Source organism: Salvia hispanica, chromosome 1 (genome assembly GCF_029641045.1).
Source record: "Salvia hispanica isolate PSC_SH4W2 chromosome 1, Shi_PSC_v1, whole genome shotgun sequence".
Lineage (NCBI taxonomy): Eukaryota > Viridiplantae > Streptophyta > Magnoliopsida > Lamiales > Lamiaceae > Salvia > Salvia hispanica.
Genome location: NC_142692.1, coordinates 65,605,519 through 65,633,479, shown reverse-complemented (window position 1 = coordinate 65,633,479; position 27,961 = coordinate 65,605,519). Strand labels below are relative to the sequence as shown.

The 27,961-nt window shown below is 33.9% G+C and overlaps 3 protein-coding genes, 1 long non-coding RNA gene and 1 pseudogene across 4 annotated transcripts; 2 read left to right on the top strand and 3 right to left on the bottom strand.

Annotated features, from left to right (window-relative positions):
* The first annotated feature begins 2,331 nt into the window (after window positions 1-2,331).
* Window positions 2,332-3,469, top strand: LOC125185645 (uncharacterized). The gene is made up of 2 exons (XR_007170203.2): window positions 2,332-2,489; window positions 3,210-3,469. It is a non-coding gene; the product is annotated as an uncharacterized LOC125185645 (long non-coding RNA).
* Window positions 3,470-8,671: 5,202 nt separating this feature from the next.
* Window positions 8,672-9,621, bottom strand: LOC148934423 (uncharacterized; annotated as a pseudogene).
* A 19-nt stretch (window positions 9,622-9,640) lies between these two features.
* Window positions 9,641-10,752, bottom strand: LOC148934422 (protein FAR1-RELATED SEQUENCE 5-like). Its single transcript, XM_089062296.1, has 3 exons — window positions 10,735-10,752; window positions 10,372-10,660; window positions 9,641-10,122 (listed from the first exon to the last, which is right to left on the bottom strand). Exons 1-3 carry the CDS (start codon window positions 10,750-10,752, stop codon window positions 9,641-9,643), a joined length of 789 nt encoding a protein of 262 aa, XP_088918422.1.
* A 714-nt stretch (window positions 10,753-11,466) lies between these two features.
* On the top strand, window positions 11,467-14,948 carry LOC125185674 (vesicle-associated protein 1-2-like). Its single transcript, XM_048082251.2, has 7 exons — window positions 11,467-11,610; window positions 11,694-11,764; window positions 11,934-12,015; window positions 12,241-12,356; window positions 13,381-13,515; window positions 14,003-14,080; window positions 14,600-14,948. The coding sequence occupies exons 1-7, from the start codon at window positions 11,481-11,483 to the stop codon at window positions 14,711-14,713; spliced, it is 726 nt and encodes a 241-aa protein (XP_047938208.1). The 5' UTR covers window positions 11,467-11,480; the 3' UTR covers window positions 14,714-14,948.
* An 856-nt stretch (window positions 14,949-15,804) lies between these two features.
* On the bottom strand, window positions 15,805-26,516 carry OWL1 (DNAJ heat shock N-terminal domain-containing protein). The gene is made up of 13 exons (XM_048081967.2): window positions 26,279-26,516; window positions 24,349-24,635; window positions 23,195-23,392; window positions 22,996-23,110; window positions 22,662-22,748; window positions 21,311-21,399; window positions 20,287-20,371; window positions 20,073-20,126; window positions 18,877-18,957; window positions 18,544-18,621; window positions 16,932-17,171; window positions 16,190-16,297; window positions 15,805-16,107 (listed from the first exon to the last, which is right to left on the bottom strand). Exons 1-13 carry the CDS (start codon window positions 26,420-26,422, stop codon window positions 16,051-16,053), a joined length of 1,623 nt encoding a protein of 540 aa, XP_047937924.1. The 5' UTR covers window positions 26,423-26,516; the 3' UTR covers window positions 15,805-16,050.
* Between the last annotated feature and the right edge of the window lie 1,445 nt (window positions 26,517-27,961).

The following is a 27,961-nucleotide window of genomic DNA, read 5'->3' as shown; positions in this document are numbered from 1 at the left end:
GGGATCCCCCCAAAAAAATGTTCAAGTGCTTTTTATTAATCATATATTATAAGGCAATTGATTATAACTACTTACACTAATCCCTATTTATAGTCAATATTACCCATTCCTTCTGCTACTAACAATCTTGGTATTGAAAGACATGTTTTATTTGTTTTTTCAATATTTCCGCCATCCCAAGCAAGTCGTTATTTTAACTATGAAAATGATATTTAATAATTAAAATTGAGAGAGTAATGATATTTAATAATTAAATCTTTTTCTATATTACTCTTTCTATTGCCTTACTTTTTCGCTTCACTATTATTAAATATCATTTGTTTTAAAACAAGTGCTTAAAAGAAGCGTCTCGTTTATGATGGATTAACTCGCTCTTTCTTTTCTACTTCATTTTCTCTCTTACTTTATTCTTTCTACTTTATTCACTTTTCAATTTTATTCTCTCTTCTTTTAATCTCTTACTTTATCTATTTTATTATCTCCTACTTCCATTTTTTAAACTCTATGCTAAAAAAAAGTGCTTCAATTATAAAATAATGGAGGGTGTACGTTTTAACGCAAAATTATTACTAGTATAATATGAGACCATAAACAAAAAATAACTAATACCATTTTTATTAAAGAATAAGGTCAATCCTATTAAAAATATAAATTGACTACCTGTCTAATTTTATAAACGTTGAAAGTGAAAAAATAAAATGTACTAGTACTATTAGTTATGGATATGTAAAATAGTTTGTAAAACCTTTACATTCTCGTAGAACGGTAGAAGTTAGCCGTGCCAATCATGTTTCGACTAATATACATACTATGCTTCTAGTTTTTGTTTGATAATCATTTGTGACACATATTCAAAGTGATTTATATGTTTGGTTTTAGAAAAATAAATGAAGTCAACTTTGCGAGTTTTGACGTTACGGGGCAGCATCAACACATAGATATTAAGATATGGAAGTAGATAGTATTAGGATTATGGAGTAATAGAACTAGAAAGTACTAGAAAACAAGAAACTACTATCAAAGTAGTATTAGGATTATGTGAACTAGAAAGTACTAGAAACAAGAAACTACGATAGGAAGTGTATTCACACCCCTATCTTTTATTCATCTATTGCCTCGCATCATTTTTTTCTCTATTTCATAACTAAGAGATAATATTTCCAAACCTTCATCCTTTATTCATCTCATCTCTACACTATTTATTCATGGTCCTTATTCTTCAATTTAAAATGCAATGTCTAACAAAAATAAACTATAAAATATTTCATTAAAAAAAGCTAAAATTTACAATTTAAAATCCTAAATATTAAAAATTGCATAATTTTAAACAAACACAATTTAAATTATAGAAAAAGAAAACACATCGATAAAATACTAGAAAATAAAAATTGCACACCAGCCTTCAGAAGCTGAATCCCGTCAAGGTGAGACTGTAATTGGAACAATGTCATACGAGAAGTGTCCACCATCGTGACATTGAAGAAAATAGACATTAGTTCTATCCGGCCCTTGAGTGGAGGTTGTCCCACTCCTGGGCCCTCCCTCTCGAGCTGCCTTCCCCGACAGGCCATCCACAACGGCAGCCCGAAGCTGGCTCATTCCGTCGGAACGAGTCCGAGCCTATTTTGTGCTGCGTTACAAATACCCTAATGAATAAATACTCTAACAGTCGACGAATGAATCTGGGACGTGCTCAGGTTCCTGAAACATCGATCCAAATAAATTGAATTTATATATTTGGACCGGATGCAACAAATTTAGTTTTATTTAATTTTTTCCTCTATCTTATTATATTAATTGCGACTAAATATTATGGAAAAGATAAACTGTGACATCCCTAACCCGAAACATGCATTATTTTGCATATTATCCATTTATATTGTCATTGCATATTAAATTGTCATTTTTACTACCGAGATATTAAGTGTGTCATAGAGAATATATTTATTGTTATGACGACTCAATATAGTCGAATATATGGATAGTTTTGATTTACGAGAATTGTTAAAATGGATGTGTGTATATTATTTTGTTATATAAATTAGTATATTAAATGATTAATTTATGTGTGTGCATGTGTAATAATTCGTGAGCGTGTGCATGGAAGTATTTTTTTAAGCATGGAAAATAATCATAATGGTAGTGATTCTAAATAAATGTTACATTAATAAAGAAAGTATTGCTAGTATAATTGTGCTGCATGTACGTGTACACTTTTTAAAAGTGCCACTAATCTCTTGAGACATGTGTCAATTAGAGAAAAATGTGTAGCATGCATGGTTGCTATTTATCTAAATTATTTTTCAGTACATGAAAGAAAATAATAAAGAATATGGTTTCATATTTTATCGGATGTCGAAGGTGGAGAATTAGAATAAGGGAACAAAAGGGAGTGTAACAAACTGATGTCCGAGTCAGTTTTGCGAAGAAAAAGATCGTATAGCATAAGATGGAATCGGTGGTTAGATTAAAATACCTATCATCATCAGGTGTGTATAAATCACACTTTTAATTTTATATATTTTATGTGATTAATTGTTATGTGTTAAATTGGAGTGAATATATGATGTGAGCTTGAAATGGTTATGTGTTATTTGATATTGATGGTGGAATATTGAATATGTGAGTGGTGCTATGGATATATTTTTATATAGCATTATAATTATTTGCATCATTGGATTAAAGAGGATATGTGACAATCTTGCTCTGGATCTGATATACAATGGCAAAAGACCTACGGGTCATATACAATGATAATGGACCTACGGGTCAAAGAAAATATGCAAAGAGGGACCTTCGTGGAAAGGTCAATCAAAGAGGGGCCTTGGTGGAAAGGTCAATAATGCAAAGAGGGGCCTTCGTGGAAAGGTCAAATCAAAGAGGGGCCTTCGTGGAAAGGTCAATAATGCAAAGAGGGGCCTTCGTGGAAAGGTCAATATAAAGAGGGGCCTTCGTGGAAAGGTCAAATAAATATAATGGACCTACGGGTCGTATGCAATGGAACCCGGGCAGATGCCAGGCTTGATCTGTCACAGAATAATAAAAAGAATGGAGAGACATATGCATATGAATGTTAAATTGTTTATGATATTTATTACTTCTGGTGATATATGTTGGTAAATGAATGTATTTGATATTTGTATGTGGAATTAAATGTAAGGTTTATATGCACTGAGTTGTGGCTCATATGAACCACTAATATTTTTCAGGAATAAGATATCAATGATGCGTTGGGTGGATGTGAGTTACAATTATTATAAGGATCGGCGGCTGGCGCATTATTGGCATCCTTCTCCTCCTCATCATTTTTGCATGTAGATATATGTGTAGTATATAGAGTGGTGAGAGGGTCCCACTAGGGTTTAGAATGTTTTGAAATATGTACTTGATAAATGTTGGTATTCGAAATTGTATAATGTGTGTTTTCTTTACTTGACGTGTGGATTATTCAAATTAAAGTTTGAATTTATTTATAGTAAGTGTATAAGTCATAAGGGTTGAGGTGTGAAAGTTTAGGTGGTATCAGAGCGGGGATAGAATCCCGCTGGGACATGGCATTTATGTATATCATATGATACATTTTGGTTATAAGTTTCATTTGCATTTGTATTGTCATGAACATATGTCACTGAGGAGAGAAGGGTCAGCCGCCCTGCATCAACAATTTATTGTAACATCTCATATACACACTGCATCATCTTGAGATTTCTGGTACATGGACCAATGATGAGTCAAAGAGGTAGAAACATTAAACATCACCAAAAATGGAATTGTTGACTTTATGAGACTACTGATCCGACCGAGGCTGAGATATGGTTGAAAAGGTTAGAACATGTGTTCAATCAGATGAGTTGTATGTCAGATCAGCGCACAGTTTCTCTTCTTTGAAGCAATACTTACTCTTGGTGGGAAACAGTCCCACAAGCTATGATACAATCTCTGGTATTCAGTTCAGACGATTTTTCTAGAGAACTAAATGCTAAATATATGCAAAGAAGTGTATTGTGATAAGAAGCAGAGAAGGTTTTGTCTTTAATCAAGGAACTATGTTTGTTGATTATGAGCTGTCATTATTTCAATATACACGGTTTTCTAGAGAATATGTTGCGAGTTAATTCAATTGAGCTGCCAGCGGATATTGATTCTCTTGTTCATACACAAGTTTTGATATTATTATGGGTATAGATTGGTTTTCACTTCATCGAACCAAGGTAGCTTGTCAAGTAAAAGAAATGGTAATATAATCATCGAGACTGGATCAAGTGATATTTTACAGTTATCAATATATTGCTCCAGATTTTCTTATATTATCTAGATCGGCCTTTTGATTTATTGGAAGTGCAAATTTATCTGGATTTTCACCTTATCGGGAGACATATTTCTCTATTGAGCACTGCATTTATTTTTATTTATATTTATCAACCGTCTTCATTAGAGTTTCAAGAGTTTAAGAAACAGTTACAAGAGTTGTCAGACAAGTGATATGTATGACTTAATGTTTTACTTTGGAGAGCACCAATATTATTTTTGAAGAAGAAAGATGATACACTGCGACATTATATACACTATTGGAAGTTGAATCGAGTGAGAGTGAAGAATAAATATCTATTACCGAGAATAGAAGACTTATTTGATCAATTTCAAGGTATGCAACTGTTTTCAGTACTGATTTTCGATCAAGATCTCATCAGTTGAAGATAGCTAAAGAGAATATTGCAGAGACACCATTTTGAACTCAGTACGACCATTATGAGTTTTGGTTACGCCTTTCGAATAAACTATTGCATCTACAATTATTTATGGCATTGATGAACAAATTCTCTCAACTATTCCAGGATCCGTTAGTGATTATTTCTATTGACTTGCTATTATATTCATGAAGTACAGATGGGCATGTTAATCACTTGCAGTCAGTATTACAAGTTCTGCGAGATAGACAGATTATTGCAAGGTTGAGTAAATGTGAGTTTTTTTCTAGAACATGTGGTATTGTTGGGACACGTGGTGTCAGGTCATGGAATAGAAGTGGATCTACAAAAGATTGAACTGGTTTTCAAATGGAAATGTTTCTCGATTATTATTCAATTGATAATGAAGTTAGTACGACATAATTCTTCTTTTATATGGAGTAAAGCATATCAAAAGAGTTTTAATGAGTGGAAGCATCGGTTGAATATTTCACCTATTTTGGTTATCTCCGCAGGTACAAGATATTATGTTATTTATAGAGATTCGCTGAAACATAGATTTGGTTATCTTTTGACTTAATGGAAAGTTTATTGCTTATGCGTCATGACAATCACGAGTACATGAAGTTTCTTATTAATTTCATGATTTGATATTAGTAGCATTGTTTTGCTTTAAAGATTTGGCCTCCTTATCTGCATGGAGAGACTTTTTGAATTTCAGCCAATCATGAGAGATTGAAATATTTGATCAGTTACATTGGATGGAGTTTCTTAGAGATTATGATTACACCATCGAAATACCATCTTAAGAAGGCTAATGTTGTTACAGATGCTTTGAGTTACAAGTCAGACATAATGATTACAGGGACATCGATCAGACAAAAGAGGAATAATATTATTTGGATGATTGTAGACATAACTGACCAAGTTAGCACATTTCTTACCTATACGTTGGATTTCTTTGTTATATCACTTAGCTGAAAAGTACGCGAAAGATACAACACGATTATATGGTATTCTATCTTTTATGTCTAGCAGAGGTCCGCAATTTACTATCTATGGAGACATGATTATATTTTAGTAATGTTTTTCACCATCAAAAAGATGGTAAGTCAGAGACAGATATTAGGAAGAAATGAATTTTGCGGACAAAATTTTTAAAGAGGGGAAGAATTGTGACATCCCTAACCCGAAACATGCATTATTTTACACATTATCCATTTATATTGTCATTGCATATTAAATTGTCATTTTTACTATCGAGATATTAAGTGTGTCATAGAGAATATATTTATTGTTATGACGACTCAATATAGTCGAATATATGGATAGTTTTGATTTACGAGAATTGTTAAAATGGATGTGTGTATATTATTTTGTTATATAATTAGTATAATAAATGATTAATTTATGTGTGTGCATGTGTAATAATTCGTGAGCGTGTGCATGGAAGTATTTTTTTAAGCATGGAAAATAATCATAATGGTAGTGATTCTAAATAAATGTTACATTAATAAAGAAAGTATTGCTAGTATAATTGTGCTGCATGTACGTGTACACTTTTTAAAAGTGCCACTAATTTCTTGAGACATGTGTCAATTAGAGAAAAATATGCAGCATGCATGGTTGCTATTTATCTAAATTATTTTTCAGTACATGAAAGAAAATAATAAAGAATATGGTTTCATATTTTATCGGATGTCGAAGGTGGAGAATTAGAATAAGGGAACAAAAGGGTGTGTAACAAACTGATGTCCGATTCAGTTTTGCGAAGAAAAGGATCGTATAGCATACGATGGAATCGGTGGTCAAATTAAAATACCTATCATCATCAGGTGTGTATAAATCACACTTTTAATTTTATATATTTTATGTGATTAATTGTTATGTGTTAAATTGAAGTGAATATATGACGTGAGCTTGAAATGGTTATGTGTTATTTGATATTGATGGTGGAATATTGAATATGTGAGTGGTGCTATGGATATATTTTTATATAGCATTATAATTATTTGCATCATTGGATTAAAGAGGATATGTGACAAATCTTGCTCTGGATCTGATATATAATGGCAAAAGACCTACGGGTCATATACAATAATAATGGACCTACGGATCAAAGAAAATATGCAAAGAGGGATCTTCGTGGAAAGGTCAATCAAAGAGGGGCCTTGGTGGAAAGGTCAATAATGCAAAGACGGGCCTTCGTGGAAAGGTCAAATCAAAGAGGGGCCTTCGTGGAAAGGTCAACAATGCAAAGAGGGGCCTTCGTGGAAAGGTCAATATAAAGAGGGGCCTTCGTGGAAAGGTCAAATAAATATAATGGACCTACGGGTCGTATGCAATGGAACCCGGGCAGATGCCAGGCTTGATCTGTCACAGAATAATAAAAAGAATGGAGAGACATATGCATATGAATGTTAAATTGTTTATGATATTTATTACTTCCGGTGAGATATGTTGGTAAATGAATGTATTTGATATTTGTATGTGGAATTAAATGTAAGGTTTATATGCACTGAGTTGTGGCTCATATGAACCACTAATATTTTTCAGGAATAAGATATCAATGATGCGTTGGGTGGATGTGAGTTACAATTATTATAAGGATCAGCGGCTGGCGCATTTTTGGCATCCTTCTCCTCCTCATCATTTTTGCATGTAGATATATGTGTAGTATATAGAGGCGCATTTTTGGCATCCTTCTCCTCCTCATCATTTTTGCATATAGATATATGTGTAGTATATAGAGTGGTGAGAGGGTCTCACTAGGGTTTAGAATGTTTTGAAATATGTACTTGATAAATGTTGGTATTCGAAATTGTATAATGTGTGTTTTCTTTATTTGACGTGTTGATTATTCAAATTAAATTTTAAATTTATTTATAGTAAGTGTATAAGTCATAAGGGTTGAGGTGTGACATAAACAGTGAAATTTAAGTAATTGAACTGACGAGAATTGATATGCTGAAGGATAATTTGTGAGGGATCATGAGCGCCTCTTTCTCTCTGCCAGGTCAGCAATCTTTTTTTCTTTTTTCCAAAGAATTCTCTCTTCTCTAATTTAACGCAATTTACTGCCGAGATTCACAAAAATTTCACCTTGCTCTCCGCGTTCCTTCTCCTGCCAATTCTCAACTTTTTTTTTTTTTAATCAAAGATGAAGAGAATGAATGCAAACAAGAAGAAGAAAAATAGGTGAATTCGATTTTGGATACTGCACAAATTCTCCATAAATATTCTCTCTTTTTTTGACAATCTACAATTGTTCTCTTACAAAATTCATGCGTAGCTTTGGGAATTTGTTGGATGAAATCTGCTGTTATGCAATTGGGTTGGAATGGAGATGCAATGGAGGGTGATGGATTGAATATCCTATAGTTGATTAGAAGTTGGCACTTTCGTAACAAACAGTGTTGAATATTGATAATGAGTTTTGGATATTTTTTGTTGTTTTTTCATTGTTGAACAATTGAATTGGTTGTATATTTATTAATCATTTCATATTTCAGAATGATGTGATTTGAGATTATGAGGAATTACATTGAAAGTTCTTGCAACTTAACTTTTCGAGAAAATGCTTCAGTAAAACTTGCACTTGTTTATTTAACATACACTTAGTCTTGCATAGAAGCATATTTTTTCTTTGTGATGTATAACTGTACTATGTTTACTTGGTTACGAATTAAACTAAATTCATAATGGATAAAGAGAATGCAAAAACTTAAAATAAGGATGCCCAAACATTGCATTAGGATTCAAGGATTATACAGATTTGAAAAGTTATACAGATTCAAAGAAATGCAAGCAAATAACATGGCAACAATAGAAGATGTCAAAGGTTGATTAAAATACCTCAAAAAAATTACTATTGAACAATTGCCAAACAAATTATGTTTGAAACCGTAGAAACAAAAAAAGTTCAAATGAATCAACATGAAATTAAAAACATCAAATATTATATTGAGTCCTAACTCTAGTAATTAGTCTAACAGCACCAAAAACAAAATTAACTCCAAGGTAGCAATTACAACTCCTTTTGAAAATAAAGTGAGATCATTCAGCCTTAAAGCCAAGTATTCTCCTTCAACTTGCATAATAGATCTAGTTTTCTCCTTCTTATTGCTAAGTTCCAATATCTGCACTGTTCATAAAAGCCACATTTCACTAGTATGGACATCAATCCTTTTCAATTACAAATTAATAGTTGTCGTGGCAATCACCTGCATCTGACCTGCAATTCAAATATGAGAGTAAAAATGATAAAGTGAAATTGTTGATTACTTAAATAACTATACAATATAAATGATAAAATTTCACAATCATACACATACCCGTCATGCAAATCTGGACAATAACGTTTGTCGTGTGATACTCCACGAAGCCCACATCCATGGCAGGCCCTAGGCTTTACAGTTGACTTCTCCTTTGAAGATAACATTCTCTTACCACACCCTTTTGTTCTAATTTGAGAAGGATAGCCTATACTAACTGATTTATCTAAGTTTTTCCTTCTCTAAGTACTGAACTTAGTTGTTGGACTAATACCCATCTCTTTGATTTTACCATGTATATAGTCAAGTTGTTCATCTAAAAACTTTGTCCTCTCATCCGTCAAAGATGCATCATCAATCAATATTGCAGCTTTATAAGATAACTTGGAGTGTCGCGACATCAGAAGTTTTGTTGGATCATCATTAGCATTTTCATCATCTATTGTATATACAACATCAATCTTTGCTTCTCGCGTCCATCGCTTGAGTATATACTTGTCAGGCAGTTCAGATATTTGGCTAATTCAGAAGAAAGCTAGCATGTGTCTGCACGTAATGCCATCAAACTCAAATTTTCCACAAGTACAAGATATATAATCTCTTTGTCTATCATGTGTGAGCAGCCTTGCTTTCGAGGACGAAGAATTTTGGAAATTCATCACATTGTAAATCATAATATCATCTTGTGTAGAGGCATATTGCACAAGGTAACCATGACTTTGACTTATCAAGCAACCAAATATATGATTCAGTTTTCTCATCGCTTAGAAATCCACAACCAAAAACTATAGTTTGATGATGATGATGATTAACCTCTACGAAAGGTGTAAAAATCATTGTATACTTATTGGTGTTATAAGTTGAATCCAACACAACGACATCACCAAATACACTATAGGCCGCTCTTGACTTAGGATCTGCCCAAAAACATCGGCTGAACCTATTATTCGAATCTGTCTCAAAGTCAAAGAAAAATGATTTGTTCTTCTCTTTCTCAGATGTAAAGAATTCTATCAGAGTTTCAGCATCGAGTCCCTTTTGTTCATCCCTTATTTCTTTCTCAAAATTCCTAATATCTCTTTCTGTGCAACCTATACTTTCAGGTCCACCATACTCAATCTCTAATAGTTGCATTTGCTGACATGTCGGTATGTTAGCTTCTGAAAATTTTTAAGTTAATACTCTCAGTTAATACTCTCTTCACAGTAGAAACATTACGGTGTGATCGAAGCAAGCGCACTTTTGACGGAGTCGAAAGTCCATGATTATGACCTTCCACAAAGACGTTGACACTCCAATCCGGTCCAATTTGTTGCTTGACAATCAAAATTTTTTCCTTACAATTAGTTCTAACTTCACCACGAGCTCTTGAATTGATCGTGGCGCTATTGACTGCTCTTCTTTTTAACCATTCTCATCAGTTTGACCAGCTTTGAAGCATACAAATTGTTTCCAAACAAGCTCATTGTTTTTCTTTTTCTTTTTGCTACTACTTGATCTTGCGCTAAAACCAACTTCCCATGCATACTGATTGTAGTATGCAAACGCATCATCAACCGTTGCAAATCTCATTCCAATTTCCGACTTTCGATCGTTTGCAACTTGAGGGATATATAGATTCCCGTTCATATTTTCACTCAAAGAGTTGATATCCTCTTCATCATTCTTTGCAGGTAAATAAATCGTGCAACTTAGTTTCTAAAATATAATTTACATAAAAAAGTAAAAAGTAATACAATTAATAAAGAAGAAGAAAAGGTTAAAGTACTTACATGAGCATCTTCTTCCATAACTGTACGATATCAAAACAAGAAAGAACGTTAGTAACTTAAATAAATGAAACTAATGCCTGCTATTTCTTGATCCAATAAAGAAAAACAAATCATGTGTAATCAATTGACATTAAGTTCGGGAAAAAGAACAACAAAAGGTCTAGTAAAAATTCGAACTTGTACTCATTTATGTGAAAATCAAAACAACAGCTGGTGCAAACTTGACTAACGAATTCTTGAGGAGAACGTGGATGATTTGAGAGAATTCCTGGGGTGGGCGTGGAAAATTTGAGAAAAGCGATGTAATCTCAATTTTTTATGAAAACGGCATATTTAGCAGAATTCTCACTGAATAGGTTAATATTGCGTTAAATTAGAGGAGTGAGAATTTTGTGAAAATAAAATATAAAAAAAAAGATTGCTGACATGGCAGAAAAGAAAGAGGCACTCATGGTCCCTTATAAATTGTCCCTCAGCATATCAATTCTCTTGAATCGACCAATTATAAACTTTGATCTTATTGTTTATCAAGCTGACTATAGTTTATCAATTAATATCATACTAACATTTTTTTTATTCCCTTAAATGAATCTACGTAAAGATCACTGTTTTTCCGTCGTCAATTGTCATGTTTGGTTAGGAGAAATGTTGGGATCACCCCACATTCTTTTGAGCACGGATATTTAGGGTTCGGATCACCCCTCATTCTTCTTTACCCAATTGATCATGCAACACAAAAATGCAAAATGAAAAAAAGGAAATTCCACATAAAAAAAACTCACTGCAAATTTTCTTTTCAATTTGAACTAAGGTTTTGGGAAAAAATGACTTCTGGGGAGCTTCTCAGCGTCGAACCACTGGAATTGAAATTCCCATGTACGTAGCTCTAGCTCCTTCACTGTTTCCTTTTTATTTATAAGTTTTGTGATCGTTTTCTTATTTTCAATGCTTTGTTTTAGTTCAAGTAAACAGGCAGGTCTCTTGCTTCATTCAAGCATCCAATCAAACTGATGATCATGTGGCTTTTAAGGTGCGTTTTCTCAACATGTATTTTGTGTTTCAGGTCACATTTTGATCAAACCTTTTTTTGTACTTATTTTAGCTATAAGGTGTTGTTGATCTTCTTCTTTTTAATTTCCTTATTTTAACTTTAAAAAGTTATATGGAGTGAGTGCTTATGAACTAATTTGATCTTTTAGGTTAAGACGACAAATCCTAAGAAATATTGCGTCAGACCAAACACAGGAATTATATTGCCCCGTTCGTCATGCGAAATCAGTGGTAATTCATCATGCATTCCTGGGAGTGTCCTTGCTTTTGCTATTTAGTAACTATACTTTGAGATATATAATTGAATATCATATCCATTTCTCCTTTCTAATGTCTTCCGTTGGTATTTGAATCTTACATATTTCTTATCTTGTCTTGTCATATACTACTATTGTTTTGTAGTTATACTAAAAAACATTTTTTGATGAATTTTGATATTGTTCCTACGTATTGTAGTCACAATGCAAGCGCAAAGGGAGGCTCCCCTTGATATGCAATGCAAGGATAAGTTTTTGCTTCAGAGTATTGTGACGAGCCCCGACACAAATCCTAAAGATATCACTCCAGAATTGGTAAGTTTTGCTGCTATTAATTATCGTAATTTGGTCGTTAGCTGCTATTATTGATCACATATGAAAAGAGCCTAGAAAATGCATTGTAGAATAATATAGTAGAACCTTCAAGTGTTAATACTGCATAATCTAATCACTAATTCATTCCGACTTTCCACAATTCGACAAATATGCTATAACGCTTTTCTCAGTGACCATTCTTTAATATTGAGTGTACTGTCATCACTCTTACTATCACACTCAAAAAAATTTCCGTCGGTTTCTCAGAGTATTTATTTAACAAGATTCATTATTGCTTAACCAATGTGTAGGGGGATCCTTTGTACCTTCATCGAGTTTGATGGCTTCTCTGTTCCATGCTTTCTACTTACATACCAATATGATTACTCGATGTTCGATCATGTTTAGTAGTATCATGTACACATATCAAATCATCTCTGGTGTCTCTCTTTACTTATTGGACACCTAAACCTTTTCAACTTAAATATCTTACCCTTGTGTGTTTTCTCAACACCAATATGAACATTTTTGCATCCCTGATACAATCATCTTATCATTTGTTGCCCCACACTCCAAGCCGTAAAGAATAGCTGGCTGAATACAGTCTTGTTACATTTTCATTTTGTAGTGGTCGTGCATGCTCATCTCATAATACTTTTGACATCATCTTCCATTTTCATACTGTATTACTATGACCTTTAGTTTAACCCTAAATAGCAGAAAGAGTTCTACTCCAGGTAGAAAAGAAAGTACGTACAATTTAAAGTGAGAGCGGCTCACTAAGGTGCCATTAATGTTCAGTAGTAGTAAAGCGTAAAGTCTTAAGATGAATAGTAAGAGTTCAAACAATAATGAAACACTTTTAGAAATTGTTAAAATTAGGCTGTAAATATATAAATATATTTTAGAAGAACCCTAGGCTGTAAATGGTTGGTTCAGAAGTAACTTGTGAATGATAAGTGAAATTACTATCCAGCTAGGCTTGTTGACTGCCAATGGATGTCTTGTTTGTTGATCTGTGTAGTTTTCCAAGGATCAAGGTAATGTTGAAGAATGTAAGTTGAAAGTGCTTTACATCGCACCACCTCAATCATCCTCCGATGCAGATGGATCAGAAGAGGGTTCACAAAAGTACAGAATGCTGGATAATTCCACTGAGGTTTCTGCAATAATTTCTAGTGTTTCTATTTTACAATTTCTCATTTTGCACTCAAGTAATATGACACATTCCTTTAACTTATTAACTCTGATCATCATGTATGTGTATGTGGGGGTTTCGTTTTGGTGCATGCTACTTACCCTTTTTAATTGATTACCATGATTCATTACAGCAAAGGGAGTCCTCCTTGTGTACTTTCTTTGTATTTTTAAATGAGAGTGTGTGTGTTATATAGGTTACTTTTTATTTTATAAACAATATAAACAACAGTAGATTTCTTAAAATCCATGCCAAAGATTTGTTCATGTTATTATGGGATGGTGGGAGTAATATTATTTCTTGTTTGCTTGTATTATTACATTACTTGAAGCTTCTTGTAGTTTTAGTAGGATAACCTCCAGTTATTGGTTTTCGCCTTCCTATATTAAACGATAAATTTGTCTATTTTGTCATATTCATGAGATTATTTCTGTATTTTGAATACTAGGCACAATCTCTTATTTCTAAACTAACGGAGGAGAAAGCTAGTGCAGTCCAAAGGAGTAACAAACTCCAGCAAGAATTGGTTAGATCCTTATGTTATCTAAAATTCCCATCACATGTACTGATATTTCATGCTCTTAAGACTGATTTCTAGCATTAATTTAATACTGACTTCATATTGATTGCATTTTTAAGTTGTGGAGATATCAGATAAAAAGCCTGACTGTGGATTGGCTGGGTTTTTATTTTAATCTTTTGTGCATTTATATAAGTATGTGGTATTGTATTTCTGGATATATATAGTTGCATCCTAATGCAAAGAGGAATTAATCATTTACTATGTGCCCTTCATCTTTGCCTTCAACATCAGATATTATTCACTCAAGATTTTTCAAGAACTCTCAACTTTTCTATTCACATGCTATCATCTCCATCTGTGTTTTGTGCTGTGTGTGTTGAGTAGGCATATGCACAAACTTGATGAGCACTATGCTGAACCCAAAATACTAGCAACCTTTCAGTTTGTGTAGCTTATTTATCGAATAATAGTTAGTGTTTGTGATTAAAGAGTGACTAATTAGGTTCTGTGTTGGCGTGTTAGGAACTTTTGAAGCGAGAAAGCAAAAAGGGTGGCATATCTCTCGTAATCGCAATCCTAATCGGCTTGCTGGGTGTAGTTCTCGGATACTTCATCAAAACGACAAATGCTACGTAGGAAAGAAGCATCTGTCAATCATTTGAACATTTTTCTCTGGCTAGTACATTCGTTTGAATATCTTATTAAGATACTTAACTATCTTTTGTAGCTTTGATGTTTATTATTTGGTGGTTAGCATTCAGTTATTTATTCAAGCTTAATTATGTCCCCTGTAGCATTTGTGGTCATCAACTTTCAATTTTAACATTAAAAGAAAAGGGATAAGAAACGATTTTTTTTTTTTTTTATCACATTTCGGTGGTTTACACATTTTATATCTCATCTTCTCTAGGTTGAAATATGCAAGTATGAAAAAATATTATCACATCAACATATATGATAATATTATAATGAGCTGGAGTGAAAAGTAGTAAAAGCGGGAGGGACTACATGAATTTGTTTTCCCTTTTACCCGAAAATTTATTCACACTATGTAACATGCGAAAATAGGTGAAAAATTGTGTTTTGACATTTGCCATATTTCATCAAAGAGAATGAATTCTTTTTGTATCCTGTAGAGTAACCGATTAAGGAATAGAAATAGTTGGTATTTACACTTCTTTCAGAAGACTTCTATTTGAAGAACTACTTCCCCTCATCCATTAGTTAGATCCAAATGTAACTGAGCCAACTCCAAATTAATAGTGAGATTTATCATTTTTTATAAACTTATGTGCATACACCAGAGACTGTTGTTTGGGGGCTGTTGGCTAACGTCGTTCACTTACAAGCAGTACCACATTAAAGTACAGTAACAAAAAAAAAAAAAAAAAAACTAATGATAAATCCTTCTAAAATTCCTTGCCACTCAAGAATGTGGACATTTTAAGTGAGACGAATGGAGTACATGATAAAGAATTAAAATATGATAATGGGTCGCACAAATCCAACATGACATTATCAAATAGAACCAACAACACACGAACACAATAAAGCCTTGACATCTACCCATTAGTTTGGGTGTTCTAGTTGTGGTTTCATTCCATGTTGTGTCCAAAATTGTTAGTCTTACTTAAGATCATTGAGAGCATAAGAACATAAATATTTTCATCAGTGACAATCTAAGCTCCACACATGTCTCCAACTCGCTCCAAGCAAACACCGCGATGTCAAGTAGAAAAAGAATGCCATAATAATAGCAAGAACTTGTGCTAGTTTATTGAGTCAATATGGTAAAATCATAAATTGTGGAAAAATACATAATGTGGCATCTAAATTTGCCACAGAATTTTGGTGAATCAGATAAGATACCTATAAAGGGTATGAAACAGTCATGCAGAGAAACAGGCAAGACACATGGGCTCGGTGCTCATTGGTGACATATCCTGTAAGGCCTAATGTATAGACACCCGTTTTTAGACTTTGTGGCTTTCTTGTGGTATTAGCAGCTCGTCATAATCACCAACTGTAACCTGTTGAAAATAGCAGCTCATCATAATCATCAACTGTAACCACTTTAAGATTTTGGAGGGTAAAAATCAAGCAGACGCCTACCTCGTGTATGTTTGCATCATATGTATACTTAACATACAACTGCTTTGGTTCTCCGGGACAAGGATCACAAGAGCCCATGATTCCAGATTTTTTCACACCTTCGTGTAGCTGAACAAAGAGTACGCACTATTACCAACTTAATCATTAGGTAAATCATGCTCAGGTAGGTGAGATGCTATGTTTATAGACCAGCAACTAAAGAACTAGTTCAAATAACAAAACGAATCGGAAATAAGTAAAAGTAGCCTTCTTATTTCCAAGAAATATACAGAATTTAAAAATACTGATATTCACTTCACCTGTACTAATAATAATGTTTTTAAAAGGCCTGGACTTATTTTTAAGCTTCTATGTTATTGCCTTTGCTAAATAGATCTCACCAATTTGGTCAAGAGGAATGCTATGTTGACATTCTCCTACAACAATGACAATATCAACCCAAAATATCTACTTGAGCTAATGATGTCTACCTCCCACAGCCCTCAATACACTTTTTGTTGACAACAATGTCAGGTGATTGCCGACAATGTGCAAAATATAAAAAGGTTATTTTCTAATGTATTTCCCAAATGAATTTTACCCGCAGTTCACAAGCACCACCAGAATGCCATATAATATGTACTTTAGCAAGAAAGATTACCACAAATATATGACTTTCATGTAAAATAACATTGAATAAAATTCATCATCTATCCGGGCCATTTGCATGCAAGATTTGCAATAAATATTTGCAGAAACAAACCTTGAGCTTCCCAGAATCGGTAACAAGAAAATTTAACGGTACTGTAATATCTATGATCTGTGAAGGCACTCCATCTCTTGTTTCGTCCGATCTATGTCTGTTCAGCAGAGCCTTCTGACTTCCATAAAGTGCCTGAACAATCACTAATCCACCCAGTTCTTCTTGTTTTATCTTCTTCCTGTTGGCAACATTCTGCAATAGCTGCTGGGCTTTCATAGCAGCAGCTATTGACTCTTCAACCTGAGCAACACACAAGAAGTTACGTAATATGGCTCAGATGGGGTAGGAGGCTAGAGAAATACAGAGATTCTTTAATAGTCAGATACAACATCTAGAAGATCTGTAAACTCGTTTCAGCAAGGACCAAATAGGTACTTAACAAGACTACTCCAGGTACATAAAAAAATTTAGATGACCCACCATTATTACCACTGTCGAAAACAATCAGACCGAATTCAGCCTCCCCTTGTTATACTTTAGTTGTGACTTAAGACATAATAGAGCTCTAGGAATATAAATCAAGAAATCTATTATAGGAGTTATCCACGTACAAAAAATTAAATATACACCCCAGATATCACGAAGTAGGACTGAAGTTCTTGATGCAACTCAATTCTACAACACAAAAATAAAGGTTCAGTGTTTGAACTTAATTGTTTTCATTCCTTTATCATCTCAATACGACAACGACACAAAAATTAATGCATCTCTTCGACTTGTTAAACTCAAACATGACCAAAAAAAAAATCATTAGGTTACACAATAACCTATTAACGACCTGGTAGTGACACAGTAACATTAAAAAATAACTAAATTATGTAGTACCTATTAATATTACTATAAAAAAAAAATTAATCGAATTAATTTCATAATCGTTTTTTGTTTCATGCTGTGTTAACATGTAAAAATTCATTTCATTATCATGCATGTAGTGATAACACTTACCACGATTTTTTTTATCACGTTTACTTGAAATGAAAAATGTAACGGTTACGGAAATTGCTAGCCCTCAGATAAGGATGTTATAAAATGTTGCAATAGAGAGAATAATATTTCGAAGGGGGATTTGTTAGGAGTTAAACATTAATGTTTGCCGTAACTTTGGGAGAATAAAATTGTACCACCCAAATGTCAATTTGCTACAAATTGTAAGGTTGGGACCTAATTGAAACAAATCTATGTACAGTTGCATATACAGTGATGTTTGCCTTAACTTTGGGGAAATAAATTATAGGAGTACCACCCAAATCGCAATTTGCTACAAATTGTAAGGTTGAGACCAAATTGAAACAATTCTACGTACAGTTTTATACATATGGCCAATCAGTAAACGTGTGTGAAAAACATATTAATTCCTCAAGTACATATAGAGATAACCAATGATCGACCAAATTAAGAGGTTTGCTAGATGGTAAATATGAATCATGTAACAATTAATTCATAGATGAAGTTAAGAAAGCATTATGGCGCAGAAAACTAATGGACAGCAGTCCAGCACAGAAAGATAAAATTGCACATTATAATTGGAAGTCACAAAAAGCCAGACTACTTTTTATAAGATTACACATCTATTTCCATCCAGCAGTTAACTTTTTTTTTCCAGAATTTGTACCTGATTTTTGGTCTTCTCAAGGTTCTCCAGTGACTTTTGCTTTTCCCATCTTATAAAATAAGGCTTGAAAACAAAGTTCTGAAAGTACAGAAAAGGGTATTATCTAAAATATCTGTAAAAAAATTCAGTTGATACAACTCAAATGAAGGAGAAGAAAATAAAAGGAGGCAGTTCAAGTGGACATCTCAGTGATACAAGTTCTAAGCATCATTAGAACTTGCTATATAAGTAGCCAATATGTAATTTGATGAATAGAGAGAAGTACTCCAAAATCTAGTGCAAATCCAGCAGAGGCCAGAGAGTAATTTAATCACTTTATGTATTGAGGAAAACCTTAAGTGTAAAATACAGCGATATGGGAACAATGAATGCTCCGGTTGCAAAGACTGGATTCAAATGATGGGACAACAATATCTGCACATAAACAGTTATACAAGTATATCAGCAAGATAATATGAAAAATTTCAATTGATATGAAAAGGGTGTAATCACATTTTTCGTATGCTGTCTTAAGGAATTACAACATCATAACTATTCATACTGCAAATAAAAATAAACAACCACATACTTATTGTTCCAAGAAAAGGAAGCAAAACAATATTTTCGCCCCTGTTAAATTATAGATGCAATCCAACTTTTCCATCATATGATCCAGACATCCATTCGTTTTTCTTACTTAACTTAGTTTAGGTAGTAGTAGCTAGTTTTCTTGTTATATTTATCAGTCCTTTCGAAATTGTTGACATGTAAAGGGATGGCGATGGATTCCGGACCCATTCAGGATCTGTTGATCACATCCGTTTTTCAGGATATAGATCTTTCAAAATAGGACCGGGAATATGGATCAAATCTTTAATTTCCAGGCCCGGATGTGGAATATACATTTTTAGACGCGGATCTGGTCCAGATCCGAACCAAGATCCATTGAATTTATAATTTTTATTTTTATTTTACAGTGTAGTAATCCAACCCTTTGATTCTTCCTCAGCTGCTCCATCAAGAAATCTTCCCGACTTCCACTCATTCCACAACCCTTCCTCAACTTTCCAGCAACCCCACCATCACCATCCCTTACCGCCAGCTACCCTTGCGGGGATCCCATATTCAGCCCCAAGACCGCTGCCGCTGCGGCCATCCTTCGGTTGCATCTTCTCTCTAGACAGCAGCAGTCCTGCTGCAGCCTACACTCACCATAACCTCTCGGGCATCCAGCCGAGGCTATACAAGCGCTACTATTTAGAAAAAGTGGATGGTGATAATTGTTTGAACTTAATTCTGCTGTTTTATTTGATGTTAGGTATGGACATATATTGAGTTCTTAAAATTTGAACAGTATGGCTCGTATGGCTTGTGTTTTATCGCATTAGATTGACATAAGCTTGTGCAATTTGTATTTTTTGTTTCAATAGACATAATTATCTGGCGTACACTACCACATGAGATTGGTCTTAGAGCCTTGTTTAAAGTGCTGAAATAGATCAGATTGTGACCATTTGAGTGATATAAGAATATGTTTTTGATGAACTTACAGGAATCACTAACTTCTGTCCCCCACGGTGCAATTCAAACTTCCAGATTAGCCCCTATCATTGACAAAGTAAACAATCAGAAATATATTCATGCCAAAAAAAAACATAAATCAAAGGATATTATTGAAAAGGTAAAGGAAAAAAAGAAGGAAAAAGGTTTTACTGTGCAACCAGAAATCAACCAATGAAGATTTTTTATGTAACATATATATACCTGAACTCCAATGGAGTATAACATCCGAATAGTACTGAATTTAGATATCTTTCTTCCACCCCCAATTTCAAGTGCAAGTGCATCACTGCAGAAGATGTAGCACGTGAATTACAACAGTTAGAATAAGTAGAGCATTTCGCACTTTAGTCTTTAGTGGAGTACTATAATAAATATTCCTGTATTTGCATGATAACATCGTTGTTAACCTATATCGTGACTACGATGCAACTTTGAGGTTATTAGAGCAACTATCATGAAATATTATATCCCACGCTATTGTTTGTATCAATCATAAATTGTTTGCAAACACACAAATGCATGACACATGGTCCTTTTTGACTCATCAACATTATTTATTAGAGATGGCAGGGGTTTTCCATTAGCCCCTCGAGTCATAAGATCGAGGCGTAAATCACACACAGACCAAAATTATGCCTAGTAACAATAAAACGCGTAAAAACATATAAAATTAAGCACTATTTTTTCGTTCTTTTTTTTTTAAAAATTTTTATTTTAGGGTAGCAGCCCACATCAAATTGATGATAACAAAATGAAGACCAAAAGATTTTGAACCTACAAAGCCCAAAAAGCAGCAAAATATATAAAAACAAAACCGTAGAGCTAAGCTTGAGACTGTGTGCCTTGCAGAACCTCGGTGTGCCTCAGAAAGATCAAGGCATCAGACCCATTCAAACCAGGTAAGGCTGCTCAAGTGTTTAAGGCCGCCTTGCACCTAGGCACGCCTAAAAACGCATTTTAATCATGGATAGCAGTGGATTTTGGACCCAGTCCAAATCTGTAGATCCAAGATCTAAGATCCGGTCCAGGTCCAGCCCATTGGCATCCTTAATAATTATGCCGACTTTGTAAAAAGCGAAAGACACACAGCTCGACCTATGTGAGTATATTACCAACATAACTACATAAAGGCAAACCCAAGTGTGCACAAAACATTGGTAGCTACTAGCTCATATAGTACAACAGAGATTGGAAATTTTGCAAATCGAGACAACAAAAGACTCACCTTCCAACTGTGCCAGCAATTCGACCATGTGATTTAGAGGAGAAGAAGCGAGTGAAGTTAGCAGTTGCTCCAAATGAGCTTGTTCCAATCTGTAGATAGTAAGAGCAAGGACAATAAGATCATATTACAATTAAAATAACAAAGGTCTATACACTGCAACAGACAAAAGTTTCGTGGTACTACTGAATCCAATGATACACATATGATAGTATGACAAAAACGTTTTAAGAGAAATGTCTGACAGCAGAAAGTAAAAGCACCCTAACTTGCATGAATGACTTAATAAGTAATCAGTTCTACATTGACAGGTGATGAGAAGTAAGAGATTTGTCTTTAGATAGACGTTATAGAAAGCCTTCTACAGTATATAGAGTCAATGGATCCCCCTATGCCAGTCTAAAAGAGCATACAGGTATCATCATCTATTGCATTGAGGGGAAAAAAATCCTAAGGACAGTGTTACATATTTATGTCATTCTAACCTCCAATGCCTATCCACCTCCATTGTAATTTTGACCGTCCATTACCAACCTCTCCTCTATAACTTCAGGTCAAACAATCGAACAACTTTTTACTGAAAACTAAACTGCTCTCAACTTAATATACTGCTAAGTAACATTTACATTTTAATTTAGTGGAAATTTGTGTAAAAAAATCAATGTTGTGGCTCCTCACTTCTACGTAGAAACAGCTTATGTTATACACAAGCATCTTAAACTAACAGTTAATAACAATTTACGAAGTCTTAACAATAAATTAGAAAAAGTTTTTATTTTGTTTTGAAGGCAATCACCAGCAGCACAAATAACTCTTGATGGCTTTGATTGAAAATCATTCCCACACTAAAGTTATTAGCAAACTAAACTACCAGTGAGTTCAAAGGAAATAGCATTCTCTTGAATGACTAGAGTCTGCTACTTTTACTGATTGGAAAAACAGAAATTATCAAATTTTGCACTGCTCCAATCTTTTAAATAATAGTATAAAAATGTTGAAAGTATATTTGACTAAAAAGAGTACAAGTTAGCTCTTATGTGCAAAAATAAGTACACACTGCATAGTGCAACATTAAGCAAGGCCTAACATGCATATTGATCATACAAATTATAGTTAGATCAAATTTACAAAGTGCAATGATGTTAAACAGCATATAACCATCCATTTATGACAATAGCTATGAAAACAACTCATTCTCACTTTTTAAAGTAACTGTGATCTCAGAAGATGGGAGAGAGTGGGTTTCCAGAGACCCACAGTGTATTATCTTATTGAAGCTTTTTTTAACCTTAAATCCCAAATGACTAAATAAACTATCAAAATCTAAAACCATTTAACTGCAAAAGGAGGCCACCTTAATCTCTCCTGACGCGGACACTTTTTGCTCTTTCTTTCTCCAGCCAATACCAATAGATGACTCTTCACCTAGAGATAGTTGTATCTGTAAAATTAAAACAGCAGAAACATAGCATAAGATAGAAGGAGAAAGGTTATATACTTTAAAGTCAAAATAGTTTCTTTTGACTTCATATATATCCAATGTGTGGCTACCCAAAAATTAAGAAAAAAACTTTTACATTCTAGCAATTAAAATATTTGTACTGCACACACAAATGCAGAAACAAAAGCATGGTGCAGTTAGTTGACTTGTTATACTTATACATAGAAGATAAATGCAAAGGAAATACATTTCCATTTGATGTTTCTGACAGTTGACGGCTCCAGGTGTTCGAAAGATTCATAGAGCCATCTCTCAAAGACGCAGTAATGCCCAATGATGCCGTAGAATGAACAGATAACTGGCTGAAAGCATAATGCAAAAACATTGAATAAGGCATCTAAACCAAACAGGAGAAAATTATCAATACACGAAAAACAATGTCATACCGGGAAGTTTGTATTCCTACCAATGATTGCAAGCCCATAGATCCCATTAATTCCACAGAGGAAACTGAAGATACTTGATGCCTAAGAACTGCAGTTGCTGCACCACCGCCAGATCTTTCATTGACAGCCAAATTACCACCAATATCAAGAGAAGTGCGCTTAGATATTTGAGATTGAACTTCAGTGGCCATAGCCATCCTGACATATTGCAAGCACATTAGAAAATAAAATAAATATAAATATATAAAAGAAATCAGGGTAACAGAGTTAAGAAAACTTTTCTGATCAACATTACGCAGAACATTAGCTAAATACATTAGGCAGAGAAATTGATCAAATGCTATAACTACACTCAGCAATTTTTAGTTAGCACCAACAAATATATTTTTCAACATTGTTTATCAATCTTACTTTGTCATTCTACATGACCCGCCATTTATACATTATTATTCATTTCCAACCATAAGTTGGCATAATATACAAAACAATACAATCAACCAAATGTACCCTCGTTTTGAGGCATATATGAATATCTACTTCTAAAAGTTTTCATCAAACAAGGTTGTATGACGCAGCCGTTACCTAAGTTTCGATTTCCATTGGCTTCTAAAAAGTTGCAAATACAACAATACCTTTGAAATTTTTGCAATTAGAATATCCACAATTTTTTCAGCAATAAAATGATGTGGCTATAGTACTACATGTCTGATAAAGTTCACTCAAAAGAACTGAGGATGTCGTGATTGCAAACTTTTAAATGTAATGGTGTAATTGCAACATTAAAAAATAGTGAGGAAATTGAAATTATGGACACTGATTGTGTTGTTTTTCCGCAATTAACCCTTTATTAGATACTAAAACCATTTAATCCTTTGTAATCAACTAATCATCATTAGGAAAAGTAAGTTTTGAAAATGAAGGTTGGAAATAAAACTAACAAACCCTCTAATTTATGTGTGAATAAAAGAGAAAGTGTAAAAGTTTAAAAATACTAGAGAGGCAATAGAAGTATCCATTGTCAATGTCAGATTCCCAGAAAGAGGAGCAATCAGAAAATCAAGCACTCTCTACCCCACAGACAGTTTTCCAAAAGTATTCAAAACAAAGCATGTTATTCAAGTTGATAGACTGAAAGGATTTAGTGAAGGCCATACCCTCTCATAAAACCATCACCATCTAAAAGATCAGGCCATGACAAATTTGCCAAAATCGAGCCAGATGATCTGATATTGGGTTCAGCTTTTTCTTTTTCTCTCTGACGTTTCAATTTTTCAAGTTCTTCCTTGATTTCATCAACCTTTTCAAGTTTCGGGCCAAGCTCCAGGCCGGAAATAAGTCCCTCCATTCCATAGATATCGTATATGATCCTTTTATTTTCATCTGTTAATATCTCATAAGCTTCGCATACTCGTTGAAAGTTCTCTGTTGCAATATCCTTCATCTAAACAGAAAACACATTATATGTTAGATAAATAACATATTAGTCATGTGACATGCCTCAAAAAGCCCTTGCTTGAACTAACTCAGAACAGAACATAATACTTCACAAAAGCATGTACTCCAACTAGGGTTTCACAGAGATACCATGAGTAAACCTATGAAGACCATCAAAACATCACGCACTTGCCACTTTACTGATTCTTGCAAAGGTTAGCTAACTGAAGAAATATTACTTTACTATCCTGTTAATGCATGCAATAAAGTAGAAATCTGACCTGAATTACCTTATACCATAAATACTGTAGTGGCCCGCAGTATGTTGACACTTGACAATGCCAAAGATGTTTGACTAGAGATTGTTAGATCTGGAGTCACTAGCATTACTATGAAGAAAATAAAAAAAATTTGTCTCTTTTGTTTTTATGGATTGCTACTGTTGTTTCATCTTATATCAAATCAAATTCAAAGCTGCCTGCTCTTTCTGGGTGCTACTAATATGGGCATGTGACTTGCTAATATATTGTTTAGTGACATTTCAAGCAATGTCTTGGTTAACTGAAGAAGAATGGCAAGTGTAATAGAATAATAGTACTAATGTTACTAAATTCTTTATATCGAGAACTTTCTGCTTACATGTAAACTCAGTAGATATTCACTTACCTTGGGTATTGTATTTATCATGTTATAAGATAAAGACTATTTATCCTTTAAGGTAGCCTAATATTCTTAGTAACTATTTTAATCAAACAAAGCTGTGTGGTGAGGCATGCGAAAGGCTAGCCTTCTAATTATTTCCAGTAGTAAGCTAATGAAATCAAATAAAAAGATGAAAGACGAAATCCTTCTCCAGAAATTTTTAAAATGCAATAACTAGATATCACGTGATAGGTATAGCAGCTTGAGACTCTAATATTTTGGCAACAAGTTTCATTGCTGATTCGATGAAACTCAAACTAGCTAGTGTTTCTAGACCATTATAGAAGCAAACTGAGCTCCTTAATATATCCATAGCTCACAAGGTAACTAGAGGAGCTTCGATACCCTATGGAACATGATAAAATATGGAAGTGTATGCTGGAACATGGGGGTTTTACTAGACAGAAGTAAAGAGGATTAAATGTATACAAACATTCTATGACTTTAAATTCCAGGCATACATGTGGAAGTTCATAATGTGACAAGTTCTAAAAGGCATTTTTGCACCTTGACGATAATTCTGCCATCAATCGGAAAACCTAGGGGCATCATACGATCACCACTTGCCCATTTAACGACTATAATCAATTTATTAAGAGAAAACAGTATGCAATGTTAAAAGTAGCATTTACAGTCATAATGTGGCCATTGATGTACTGTCAAGAAATTCTCATAAACAAGAGCAACATAAAATCAAATTGGTAAGATCATCAACTAACTTCATAATGCATAATCCACAGAGGCCATCCATCCTTCAACCTTTGGGAATATATAGAAGGAAATTTTAACACAATTCATTACCACGATTGGACAATGTAAATCAGAAAAGTATTGACACAAATTCAGGACGATACATCAAACGACAAATAAATAACACAAATAGCATCAGAGTGGAAATGCAAATGAGGGGAAACGAAAGCAAGAGAGAGCACAAGTTTGAGAGAATACATGTGGAGATTGGTGTTTATCAGGGTGATAAACTTGGGCCCATTGGCGATACGCCTTTCTGATTTCTTCATCAGAAGCTTCCGGCGAAACGTTGAGCAAAGCGTAGAGCTGCTTGTTGTTGGTTTCACCATTTTTTTCAGTCATTGGACAAAAGGGGGGTTTTAGGGCTTTAGCAAACAACAGTCAAGTAAGAAGAGAATCAAAAAATTTGGATTAAAAGAGAAGAGACGAACTTCTTTTGCTTTATTTGGGCGGTAGGGTAAGTTTCATCACTGAAATATTATTGACTCTTAATTACTACTCAATTTCAATTTTTTTTATTTGAAAATAAAATTATACAGTATAATATAATTAAATTTGAAGGAATTGCATATACACTATACACTATATACATGTGTCACGGTGACCAATTCAATTTTATGTATTTTGGCATGATTATTAAGAAAGAATTACTAATGTTAACATTATAAGACAATCTTTTGTTATCGATAAACTGAATTCAATGCTAATATAGGCTGTGCTTGTAATTCTTTTCTTAATCATGAAATAATTGCATTTGTTATAGTCGCGATTTAATCTCATTTGTATTCAGATTAGTAGACAATAATACTTCATGTTCTAAGAGGAATAAGAATAATAGGAGTACTATTGAGTAACATAACAAAACATATAAGTGTGAGGCCTGCAATGTCTTGGACCAGACTAGCCAACTTTAGTATCCAACTCTTTACTGGATAACCCAAAATATATGAATTTCAAACTAAACGGAGTACTAACTAAAAAGCCCAAAAAAGAAAAAGGCAAATAAAGAATTTGAATATTTCGTTTTCACTAATTTAATTCGCTTTTACAATAAAAATTGAAAATACAGGTTGCTGAATTATTTATTTGTATTCTCATGGCTATGATATTGATATAATCAAATAGTGGAGTATATCTTTATTCCCATTACTTTACATAATTTATATGGTTTGATGCTTGCAAAAATATGTTTTATGGTGTAGAAAGCGAAATGAATGGTGAAACGAGACATGGAATGAAGCTCGGATTGGGAACAAAGTCATTGAAAAAAGTTGGGCAAAATAACCAATTTGACAAACTGGCCAATTTGACAGACCGCCCAGTCTGCGTCGCGAGTCCAGAGTGTGCTCAAAATTAGCCACCCGGCCAAGTGATTTTCATGCCCAATAATTCACCCGGCCGGGTACGAAGACGTAGTAACTGCTGAATTCAGTTTTCAAATAGTTTGGAGGCAGTTTTGGGAGGATTATTCAGAGACTTTCTTGGACGAAAAGAGAGAGGGGAAAAGAGAGAAATAGAGGAGGAAGAAGAGAAGGAAGAAATTTCGGCCAACATTCTGATGAACCATCTCCGAATCCTCATTCCACTCAACGAGAGCATGCTTTGTATGGTTTTCATTGTGATTTTTACCATGTGTTTAGGCTAAACTCTCAATGTTGCTCCAAGTTGTGATTTAGGCTTGTTTAAATATTTTCTACACCATTGAATTCACGTTTTGGCATCGTTGATGTGTTTTATGTTAGATTCTAACACTTTAGAGGCCTCTATCTTTATAGATGTTTAATCCTTATTTATCGTCTCTTGAACGTCGGAAGAGATCGCCTAATACTTTTCCTAATATATTACCTAATCCATCCCTCACATACATGGTAATGGACCCCA

Coding starts and splice junctions, on each gene's coding strand:
- LOC148934422 (XM_089062296.1), bottom strand. Junction 10,123..10,371: donor TGGTCAAACTGATGAGAATG/GTTAAAAAGAAG, acceptor AAAAATTTTCAG/AAGCTAACATACCGACATGT.
- LOC125185674 (XM_048082251.2), top strand. CDS start 11,481: ATGAAAAAAAGGAAATTCCACATAAAAAAAACTCACTGCAAATTTTCT. Junction 12,016..12,240: donor TTCGTCATGCGAAATCAGTG/GTAATTCATCAT, acceptor TACGTATTGTAG/TCACAATGCAAGCGCAAAGG. Junction 14,081..14,599: donor ACAAACTCCAGCAAGAATTG/GTTAGATCCTTA, acceptor TTGGCGTGTTAG/GAACTTTTGAAGCGAGAAAG.
- OWL1 (XM_048081967.2), bottom strand. CDS start 26,422: ATGACTGAAAAAAATGGTGAAACCAACAACAAGCAGCTCTACGCTTTG. Junction 23,111..23,194: donor GTAGGAATACAAACTTCCCG/GTATGACATTGT, acceptor TTATGCTTTCAG/CCAGTTATCTGTTCATTCTA. Junction 18,622..18,876: donor CGCTGTATTTTACACTTAAG/GTTTTCCTCAAT, acceptor CTGTACTTTCAG/AACTTTGTTTTCAAGCCTTA.